Source organism: Alexandromys fortis, unplaced genomic scaffold (assembly GCF_014885135.2).
Source record: "Alexandromys fortis isolate MF-2015 unplaced genomic scaffold, M_Fortis_MF-2015_v1.1 scaffold_56, whole genome shotgun sequence".
Lineage (NCBI taxonomy): Eukaryota > Metazoa > Chordata > Mammalia > Rodentia > Cricetidae > Alexandromys > Alexandromys fortis.
Genome location: NW_026067935.1, coordinates 8,407,299 through 8,419,055, shown reverse-complemented (window position 1 = coordinate 8,419,055; position 11,757 = coordinate 8,407,299). Strand labels below are relative to the sequence as shown.

Genomic DNA, 11,757 nt, shown 5'->3' with positions numbered 1-11,757 from the left:
GAAATAATTACACGGAAACTGTATTCTTTCAAACACTGCCTGGCCCGGCTAGGTCCAGTTTCTTATTGGCTAGCTCTTACATATTGTTCTAACCCATTTCTAATATTCTGTGTAGCCCATGAGCTGGCTTACCAGAGAGGATCTTAACCTGCGTCTGTCTGGAGTGGGAGCATCATGGCGACTCTTACTCAGCTTCTTTTTCCCAGAATTCTCTTCTGTCTACTCCGCCTACCTAATTTTCTGTCCTATGAGGGCCGAGGCAGTTTCTTTATTAATAAGAAATCACTCCCACATCACCAGGGCAGAGGGAGCTGGAACGCAACAGAACGGAAGTGGGATATTCAAAGAGGTTTAACTAAAAATTATGCAGAGAACATGAACCCATTGACACTAAAAGGGACATCAAGGAGGAGGCTTAGCCTGTTTTCCTGAGGCACAGTGTCCGTCCTGGCGACAGAGAAGCCTCTCTAGGACTCCACATTGAGGCTGAAGTTCAGAAGCCTTACTCTGCCTCTCCCTGACCCTTGAAGATCAGTGGCCTGTGGGAACAGTCGCTCAATATTCATTCTCATGTCTCTAACTTTGTTAGAGGACTGGACAGATGGCTCAGGGGTTAAGAGCTCTTCCAGAAGACCTGGGTTGGTTTCCTAGCGCCCAGATGGATTCCATAACTGTCTGTGACTCTACTTCCATGGGATCTGAGCTGTCTTTTGGCCTCTACAGGCACCAGGATACATACAGGCAAAACATATACATAAAATAAAAAAAAACCTTTAAGAAAAAACTATTAGAAAAAAACTATTAAAACACAATTAGCAACAGTACTAGCTAGATGCATCCATGAGAAAGAAAAATTTGACCAAATAACCTCTTTCTTTTCTTTTAGGCCACTGGAGAATGTACAGCAACAGTGGGAAAGAGGGGAGCTAAGAAATTCTCCGTAGCTACCCAGACTTGCAATATTACTCCAGGTGGGTGATCCATCAGGGGGCCTTCCCTAGTGGTGGCAGCGGGTAGGAGCCTGCAGTGGGCATTAATTATTCGTATGTACCAGGAACACAACCCAGACCAGACTACCTTTGCAGACCGTGACAATGGCAATGCCATCTGCAGTGGTAGCATTGTGGCAGATGTGTGGGCAGAGTACCCCTACCCAGGGTTTTGGATTGGGTCAGGCTGTGTCAATCATCCCCTCAGACCTATCCTAACTCCTCCTGTGTTGTGTCAGCAGGGACAGGTGAGGGTGGAGGCGGACAGAGGATGAGGAGGCTTGGACTTGCCTGCAGTCCCACAGCGCCCCCTACAGGGAGGAGGCTTGGACTCGCCTCTAGTCCCACAGGGCCTCCTACAGGGAGGAGACTTTGAGATTTGGGGTCGGCTCTGACCTGAAATCAGTCCAGGTTTTTATCATCTTCACTTCCCCCTTTCCTTGTCTCAGAAGGGAGAGAGCAGGACTGCACACTTCACAGGACTGCTGTGCTAGAAAATGAGATGATGAAAGACGCAGTGTCTGGGCATCATCAGACGTAGACACCAGATGCCAGCCAGAGCTCACGCTCACCAAGCACTTAGGTGCTGCCATGGGTCTAGGGACTTTACATGTATTAATTACCTCACATGGATCATGTGTTACCTCGTTCGACCATTACAGCTCCCCCGCCGCCACACAGCAAGCCAACACCTCTTGCCAGCTTCTTCCTTCCAGCTCAGGCATCTTCAACATTTTCATAGATGTCCTTTCTGACCTCATTTTAGTCTCCTGGTTTTCCTAGCTCCTGACAACCTCCATGAAATGCTGTCTACACTCTTTCTGTTCTACCTGGTTGTCATTTCTTCATGGAAGTGACACTTAGTTTGTCCCTACACCCTAGTTCAGCACCCGGTGTGTGATAGCAGGGGCAGATGGACTTCAAGGAAAGGCTCCTCTTGGGATGACTAACAAGAAAACCTCTGGCCTTTTATGCTGGTAGTCTTAGTTAGAGTTTCTGTTGCTGTGTGAGACACCATGACCATGACAGTTCTTATAAAAGAAACTGTCGAAGCCCGTGTGGATCCAATACAGATTCCCTAACTGGACTGGAACAGAGTCGCGAGGAATAATCAGACGCAGATTACATGGTCATCTTTCAAGGGCAAGATCTCTCTCCAAAGATCTCTCGTTTATTCTCCAAACACCTTATATATCATCACATAAAATGAGCGGGAAAACACATTAGGCTGTCTCCTAGGCAACCAGGTGCATGGGCTCAAGTCATGTCCGCATCTACCTGTATGCTAGCAGTCATGTAGGCCATGAATTAGCATCTCTATAAGACATCCTCCAAATTACAAAGAAAGGAAGCACCAAACCTCCTAACTCTTAAGTCATCAGCTTCAGCCAACATCTCTTCTCAGGTGATCTACATGTATAACAAAAGAAATTAGGAACAGCACATTCTGGCTATTATTAAACAGAGACAGTTTGTCTGCAGAGTTCGTGACCACCTCAGACCGGGCTTATGGATCTTGTGCCATACAGAAATATGGGCCTACAGAAACCATTTAGTTTGTGCAGGCTCACTTACAGTTCAGAGGCTCAGTCCATTATCATTATGGCCGGGAGCATGCAGTGTGCAGACAGACATGGTGCTGGCTACATCTTGAGCAGAAGGCAGCAGAGAACGGACTATGACACTGGAAGGTATCACGAGCTTAGGAAAACTCAAAGCCTGTCCCCACAGTGACACACTTCCTCCAACAAGGCCACACCTACTCCAACAGAGCCAAAACTCTTTAGAGTATCACTCTCTGAGATTGTGGGGACTGTTTACATCCAAACTACCACACTAATCACATGAACTCAGAGAAGAGCGCCGTCCTGCCAGCTCACAGCGTTCACTTTCTACCTGCCAATGATTTGTTTTAAATCATGTATGACATAAAAAAATGGAAAGAAAAATCTGTTTGGGAGGGTTTTTCTCCAAGAGTTAAAGATCAGGTCGACTTTGTCGGGATTAATGACAGGAAATAAACAGAGGTAGGCAAAAAGGAGCTTAATTAACACACAAATTTATGATATATCTGTAATGTTTCCCTTTTTCATAAAGTGGTGAGTTAATATATTACTGTGGTCATTAAAATAAAGGCCTAATGATGTAGCTCAGCTAGTGTCACCGTCCTGGAGGTGGTGGGACCTGTGAGCATGGAGTTGTTAAGTGAGGCAGACTAAAGTCTTCTGTAATAACCAACTTCATTCAGAGCCTCAGATGACTTATACCCTGAATGCCTGGGTTCAATCCCCATCACCTCATAAGTCAGGCACAGAGGCCTGCAGAGAAAAGTAGAGGAAGGAGGATCAGACTTCCCAGGCGATCCTAAGCTATACAGATAGTTCCAGACCAAGACTGGGGTATATGAGGCCCATGTCTAAAAAATGAAATAAATATAACATTAAAAAAAAACTATTCTTAGTGCTCTCCACTTTCCCTCTGACTACACAGGAGACCTAGACTCTCATCATGTTTAACTCCTATGGGAGTAACTGGAAAGTCAGTTATCCGGAACTTCTAAATGGTTTGGGTTTGGAACAGTGTATATGAGAGATGTTTTCAGTTGTTAACGCTGTCTCTTTGTCTGCTCTTTGTCAAGGTAATGGACCTGTATTGACAGCCCAGTACACCTGTTTGGGCTGTGTACACCCCATACCGCCTGATAGCCCTGAACTGGAGCCTGTCCTGAAACACGCAGTCGAGCATTTCAACAACAACACCAAGCACTCCCACCTCTTTGCTCTTGAAGAAGTAAAAGCAGCCCAGAGACAGGTTTGTTTTTTCAGTGTTTCATGACATGATATGGTTAAAAATTTGTTAGATTAGCATCTTGTCACATAAAATAAACCTGTGTGGTTCCTGCTGTTCCCCCTGCCAGGAGGAACCTGTTTGGTCTCATGCTTAATGTACTGGATGGAGTGTTCCTCTGCGTTTTCACGAGAATAGCTCTTAAAGCAAGGAGCTTTCTCTAGGGCCCAGGTGAGCAGAGTGACCCATACAAAGGGAAGGGTGACTCACATCTTCTTCTCTTGGGTTTGTATGTAACAAATAGTTCAGCCTTTCATGAAATTGTCATTCTGGTTTTAGGATTTAAAAAATCTGTATTACTATCTTGTTGTCATTAATTAAATACTGCCTCAAAGTATTAAGTTGGTCCTAAAAAGATGGACATGACTTCCTGGGTACACCCTAAATTATACTTGACACTCGCTCATTGTGGTGAGGTGGAAAAGTTGTCTATTCCACAGTCTTCTGATTATTTATCTATCTATGTATTTGAATTTTTGTCTGTTTGTTTGCTTGCTTGTTTGCTTGTTTGAGGCAGGGTGTCTCTACAAAGCCCTGATTGTCATGGAGTTCACTATGTAAACAGGGCTGGCCTCAGAATCACAGAGATCTGCCACCTCTGCCTATGTATCATTCTCTACCTTCAGTTTAACTTGCCACTGCAGGAGATTTGTATTTTACATCTGTGTTCATGTTCAGAGGTCAACATGAGGGCAGTAGGTGGTCAGTATTGAAAAGGTGGTCAGAATGGAGTTTGTGGTCAGCATAGGGAGGGTGGGTGGTCAGCATGGGGAAGGGAGGTGGTCAGCATGGGGATGGTGTGTACTCAACATGGAATTGGCAGTCAGTGTGGGGCCTGTCAAGAACAAAGCAGGAGAATTTCACTAACTGGTGACCTGAGACCCATCAACTCATCAGGAAAGGTCATTTCCATTTCTCACTCCTCCTGCATAGACAATCATATTGTTTCACAAAGCTGGGGGAAATATGCCCTATTGACAACCTGGAAAAGGAAAAATTGTGGGGCTTTTATTTCAAGAAATATAATGTATTTATGTATATATACAATTTACAATTACATTAAAGTGTTTGTGTGTATTTTGCAGTTACATGGAAGTGTGTGTGTGTGTGTGCACACATGTGCGAAGATACTCAATTTTTACTCAGTGATCCCTTTGCCTGGTAGCAATGATGCTGTGTATTCCCTGAGCACTTACTCAATCCAATTCAATGTTTAAAGATGTTTATAACTTTTGCTCATTGTGTTTAGTGTTCATGCTGAACTTCAAGTACTCACTCAATCTAAAATCATTTCAGGTGGTGGCTGGAATGAATCTTCAAATCACCTACTCAATTGTGCAAACTAATTGTTCAAAGGAGCAGTTTCTATTCTTATCTCCAGAGTGCAAATCCCTTGCGGATGGAGTAAGTAGGCAAAAGTTGAATGATCGTCTTTAACATTTTGTTATCAGCATGACGGGACTGTCAACCCTGTGGGAAGACTGTCCCTAAAACTGAGATATGGTTTGGTAGTTCGCATCCATGGTCACGGAGACACTGCACACGTCACCCTGAGTATTTACCTTCACCAGGGATGAGGCCCGGGGCTTGGGCCGTCACCCTCTCCTGTCTCCTCTGATGATGTGTGCTCAGTGTTTCACAGGTTCCTCTAGACCCCGGCTCCTTACTTCAGCTCTTCCCTTCCTGGTTCTTCATCTTCTCAATTCTACTTTCATGTTAGTTAACACATTCTGTGGATGACATCTTGGCACTCATTGGCCCTACCTGAATAGGAGAGCTCCAGGGTCAGTGAGAGACTCCATCTCAACCAATAAGGTAGAGAGAAACTAAGAAAGGCCTCTGACATCAACCTTTGGATTCTGAATTTGTGTACAAACACGTGCACGTGCATGCACACAGATGAAGGTATGCACACCTAATATACAAACAAATAAATCAAGCAGGAAATAATTAGATATGCTTGCAACTACACTTCTAGATGTCTCCGCAAAGGAACTCAAAAGGAAGCTCAAGCAGAGAAAGTCGTGTTCCCAGCAGCACTACTCAGACAACCCAAAAGTATAAACGACCCATGTGCCCATCAACAGAGGTCTTTCTCAGTTCTGTTGCTGTGATGAAATACTGACCAAAAACAACTTGGGATGGGAAGGCTTTATTTTATCACAAGTCACAGTCTCTCACTGAAGGAAGCCAAGGCAAGAACTCAAACAGCAGCCCGGAGGAATGAACTGAAGCAAAAGCACAGAGCTGCTCACTGATTTGCTGACCAGGCTGATTCTTGTTCCTCTGAGGAGCGTCTTCCCCGGGGGTAGGACCATTCACAGTGGGCTGGGACCAGTTATGCCAATCATTAATCAAGAAAATGCTGGGACTGGGAAAATGGCTCAGAACTTAAGAGCGTTTATTGTTTTCCTGAGAACACAGTTTGCATTCTCGGCTGAGCCAAAACCTTCTGGAACTTCAGTTCCAGGGTTTCTGATTCCCTCTCAAGGCCTTAGTGGGCACCAGGCACGTGGTGGACACATGCATGTAGGCAAAACACTTGCACATATAAAATAAAATTTAAAAAAGAAAGAAAAAGATGTTCCACAGACTTGACAACAAGCCGATCTGATGGAGGCATTTCCCAGTTGAGGCTCCCTTTTCCCACGTGATTCTCGTTTGCATCTAGCTAATAAAAAACTAACCAGGACAGCAGGTGAATGGATGAATAACACACTGTGTACATACACCAAAGGATGATGCACCTACAACATGTGTGAACTCTGAAGCGTGGGATAAATGAAGTGAGTCAGACACGGAAGTATAAATATTGTATGAAGCCATTTATATGTAATATATAAGGTACGCAAATTCATAAAGACAGGAAGTAGATGAACATTCAGAGGGGCCAAAAAAGGGTACGATGATTGTCTATTGCTTACTGGACTTAGAATTTCTGTTGGAGTAAAATTATTTTTCAACGCAGCAATGAAGATTGTATAGCATGGTGAATTTTAATCAACAACAGCTAATTCTACAACTTTCAATGTTTTATTTTTTTTACTTTATTACTTAAAAAAATACCAATGCAAATTCCCACTCCCTCCCCTCCTACCACTCCCCTCCTACTCCCTTCACAGACCCTCCCACCCCACCCCTCTCCAATCCTAAAAGAGGGCAATGCACCCCACCCTGTGGAGAGTCCAAGGCCCTCCCTACTACATCTAGGTTGAGCAAGGTTTACATTCAAAGATAGTAAGATCCCAAGAAGCCAGTACATGCAGTAGAGTCACATTCCAGTGTCACTGTCAGTGGCCCCTCAGTCTGCCTCAGCTGTCAACCACATTCAGAAGGACTAGTTTGATCCCATGCTTATTCACTCCCAGTCCAGTTGGAGTTGGTGAGCTACCATTAGCTCAGGCAAACTGTCTTAGTGGATGAACCCCTCATGGTCTTGAATTCCTTGCTCATACTCTCACTCCTTCCACTCTTTAACTGGATCTGAGGAGCTCAGTCCAGTGCTCCGACGTGGGTCATTGCCTCTATTCCCAACTGTTGTTGGACGAAGGTTCTATTTAAGATAATTATCAGTCTGACTACAGGGTAAGGTCAGTTCAGACACCCTCTCCTCTATTGCTTAGGGTCTTAGCTGGGGTCATCCCTGTGGATTCCTGGGCAGTTTTCTAGAGCCAGGTTTCTTGAAAACCACATAATGGCTCCCTCAATCAAGATATCTCTTTCCTTGTTCTCATATCTGTCCTTCCTCCATCTGGACTATCCCAATGCCTCACGTTCTCCTCAACCACTCCTTCCCTTCTTTCTACCCCCTGCCCCCGTACTCCCAAATTTTTAGCTGTTTCCAGTTTCCAGGTGGGTCTATATATGTTTTTTTTTTTTTGGGCTCACCTTCTTACTTAGTTTCTCTGGGATCATGAACTATAGGCTCAATGTCCTTTGTTTATGACTAGTATCCACTTAAAGAGTGAGTACATACCATATTTGTTTTTTGGGGTCTGAGTTACCTCACTCAGGATAGTGTTTTCTAATTCCATCCATTTGATTGCAAAATTCAAGATGTCATTGCTTTTTTTACTGCTAAGTAGTACTCTAATGTGTAGATGTGGCATACTTTCTTTATCCTGAGGGGCACCTAGGTTGTTTCCAGGTTCTGGCTATTACAAATAAATGGGATGTCTTGAAACTAAGAACATTCTGTAAAGCAAAGAACACAGTCAATACAACAAAAAGGCAGCTTATAGAATGGGAAAAATATGTTCACCAACCCCACTTCGGACAAAAAAAACTGATCTCCAAAATATATAAAGGACTCAAGAAATTAGACATTAAAATTCTAAATAACCCAATTAAAGTGTGGTGTACTGAACTAAACAGAGAATTCTCAACAGAAGAATTTCAAATGGCCAAAAGATACTTAAGGACATGTTCAATTTCTTTAGCTATCAGGGAAATGAAAATCAAAACAACTCTGAGATACCATCTTACACCTGTCAGAATGGCTAAAATCAAAAACACCTATGATAACTTAACCTGGAGAGGATGTCCATTGCTGGTGGAAATGCAAACTTGTGCAAAGACTTTGGAAATCAGTGTGGTGGTTTCTCAGAAAACTGGGATTCAACATACCTCAGGATCCAGCAATACCAGTCTTGGGAATATACCCAGAACATGCTCAAACATAGTAACAAGAACATTTGTTCAAATATGTTCATGGCAGCATTACCTTCAATGTTTTAAATGGAAAAATTTATATTTTATATCTACATATCCTATCTACCTTCATATTTTATTTCATATATACATAATATATTTACCCCAGGTTCAGTGAGAGACCCTTCTCATAAGCTAAGGTGCAGAGTCTGGAGAGGTGGCTCAATGATTATAAGGAAGCCCTGCTTTTATAGAGGACCTGAGTTTGATATCTAGCACCCCCATCTCACATCAGGAAGTTTACAAACTTCTTTAACTCCAGTGTCAAGAGATTAATCATCCCGCAATTGTGAACACACACACACACACACACACACACACACACACACGAAGACACAGAGAGAGAAACCCACTCACTTATATGTTCACCACGTAGTGAACATTCTTATTTCATGCCCCTCTGTTTATTTGTAGCCATAGATATTCTCACGTGCTTCTGGGTTTCCTTTTGCTTTCAGCTTCTATTCCTTTTTCTCCCCTTTTTCCTATGCAAGAATTTCTTAAGCAAGCATACTGTCTTTGATTTTTATTAGTTGTTTGTTTTCAAAATTGATTGTAACTTCTGACTTTGAACCACCAGGATTTTGGGGAGTGTAGTGATAACGCCTTTGTGGATATCAAACAAAACGTTGCTGACTTCTCCCAGGACTGCAACATCTATCCAGGTGAGAAAGCATATAGGGGGCCATGGAGAAGCAATGGGGCCTGCCTTCTGACCCAGCTGCAGCGTGTCTGTAAAGGGCCAAGTCAACCCAGGACAGAAGGAACAGTGTGTGCTCTCTGGGCCAAGGCCATCTTCAGGGGCAATGCCAGCTGGCTTTCCTTTCCTTTTCTACAAACTGTTCTTAAATGTGGGGTTTGAGTTGGAGAGGACTCATTTTAAGCTATTCACAATGGAATCCCTCCAGCTAAAGATGGATTTCCCAGCATGTTAGAATGGAAGGTTGTTTGTGAAAAGCTTATGGCTAAATTGGCATTTCTCAAAAGGGAGCTGACTTCTCTCACAGTCATAAACAGTTCTGCACATGTCATAGCCGGAGGCAGTGCTGTGCACAGGTCATGATGAGAAGCACCAAGACACTGCTGTCCACTGCAGCCGTGCTGGAGGCTCATTCATGCATTCCTTTACGGTCACCACTGTAAGTTACACGTTTCTCCCAAGTTTGCACTGAAGATGCAAAATTTTAAGCTGGATGCGGTGGCGCACCCCTGTAATCACATCACTCGGGAAACTGAAGCAGGGGAGCAGAAGTTCTAGGCCAATTTTTGTTCCATATAAACCTCAAGGCTGGTTTGGGATGATGAATTTTCTTTCACTCTAACCTCACGTTGGGCACCAAAGGTAGTTGGTTGTTTCTTACTCTGATTTTTTTGGCTCTTTGTGGGGCCTGCCACCCAGCCCCAAATAAATCACACACGGAGTCTTATTCTTCCATATAAATGCCTGGCCTTAGTTTGGCTTGCTTCTTGCCATCTTTCCTTAACTTAAATTATCCCATCTATCTTTTCCTGCTGGGTTCTTTTTCTTTTCTTACTTTTGTGTCCTACTTTCACTCTTCCTCCTTCTTTTCTCACTTCTTGATCTCTCCTGCTCCTTCGTCTCTCCTCCAAGATTTTTCTTCCCCTTTATTCACTCTGCCTGCCAGTCCTGCCTATCCTTCCTCATGCCTTGCAAATGGCCATTCAGCTCTTTATGAGAGAATCATGTGTTTTAGACAGGCAAAGGATGAGAGCTTCTCAGAGATGCATACATGCAACGTAAAAGACAACAACACATCTTTGCATCACAGCATAAACAAATGTAACACTTCTTAAATTAATATTCCAAACACTGGGACACATCAGAATCTGTCTGGGGGAGAAGATCAAAACAAGTAGAACATATGGCTCAACATGGTCAAAGGCATGCTTCCCCTAAGCATCTGAGCTGCAAGGAGGACAGAGAGAGAGAGAGAGAGAGAGAGAGAGAGAGAGAGAGAGAGAGAGAGAGAGAGAGAAAGAAAGAAAGTGAGTGTCTCAAGGACCACCATCTTTTAACTCTGGGCTGCTCACTTCCCACCTTGTGAAAATGAGGATGCTGGGCCTCTGTGTGACAGGCCCAGTATACTCTGTGGATATACCTACTGATTTTAAATCTGTTTGCTTTTTCAGGAGAGGATTTGACACAACCACTTCCTGAGGGCTGCTTTGGATGCCCCAAGAGCATACCTGTAGATAGCCCATTGTTGACAGAGCCTCTCAGTCATGCCATCAAAAAGCTTAATACAGAGAATAACCATTCTTTCTATTTCAAGATCGACACAGTGAAAAAAGCGTCATCCCAGGTCTGTAAACACACAAAGATGGGAGGGTGTAGTCTATGTGCAGATCGGTTGCTAATTTGATTGCTGGTCTTCACTGTGGTTGGGGAAATTGTACTTGGTAACAGGATTTTGTGGTTTAAATTTCAACTCCCAACTCCGCTGAGTGTCTCAGACAAGTATCTTTAAAGTTCTGTTTGCCAGAAGGTGATATCACACGCCTTTAATCCCAGCACTCAGGAGGTAAAGGTAGGCAAATCTCTGAGTTTGAGGCCAGCCTGATCTACAGAGCTAATTCCAGGATAGCTAGGGCTACCCAAAGATACCCTGTCTTGAAAAAACAAAAAGCAAAACAAAACAAAGCAAAAGCTGTTTTCTACCTGAAAATGTCTGGTGCGAAGCTCAAATTAGGCAATGTGTGCAAATGTTTCAGACTCCAGAAAATGGTACAAACCCTGGAAACCACTGTAGAGTTAGCAAGGTCCTGGGGAGGAAGAGCAAGGCTTTTCTTTTACCCTTTGCAGGCTCTTGTCTCACAAGAACATTTGTGTAAGGTGTTGTGGTGCACACCCATAATCCAAACTCTCAGAAGCTGAAGCAGCAGGATTGCCACAAGTTCTGGGTCATCTTGGACTACATAGCAATATCTGATTTAAAACACACACACACACACACACACACACAAACACACAAAGGAGGAAGGGGGACTTACGGGGGAAGAAATGCTAAACCACTTGGACTCTGCCACATCACTAGTCATTCACTAAGAACCCATAACTCTCACATGGCCCTGTTCTTTCTCCCTCCTCTCCCTTTGCCATGGATGCCCTCATGTCTATATCTCTAGGGCCTCAGCTCCACTTTCACACCCTATCATAAAAGCTAGTTACCTTCATCTGGGATCAGAGGAT

General features: G+C 43.7%; 1 protein-coding gene across 1 annotated transcript in view; it reads left to right on the top strand.

Annotated features, from left to right (window-relative positions):
- LOC126504348 (T-kininogen 2-like) overlaps positions 1 to 11,757 on the top strand; it is a 26,613-nt gene that overhangs the window by 5,524 nt on the left and 9,332 nt on the right. Inside the window, exons 2-6 of the mRNA XM_050146646.1 lie at positions 887 to 971; positions 3,628 to 3,800; positions 5,133 to 5,240; positions 9,127 to 9,211; positions 10,698 to 10,870. Coding sequence (XP_050002603.1) covers positions 887 to 971; positions 3,628 to 3,800; positions 5,133 to 5,240; positions 9,127 to 9,211; positions 10,698 to 10,870 — 624 coding nt within the window. The remainder of the gene's footprint in view (positions 1 to 886; positions 972 to 3,627; positions 3,801 to 5,132; positions 5,241 to 9,126; positions 9,212 to 10,697; positions 10,871 to 11,757) is intronic.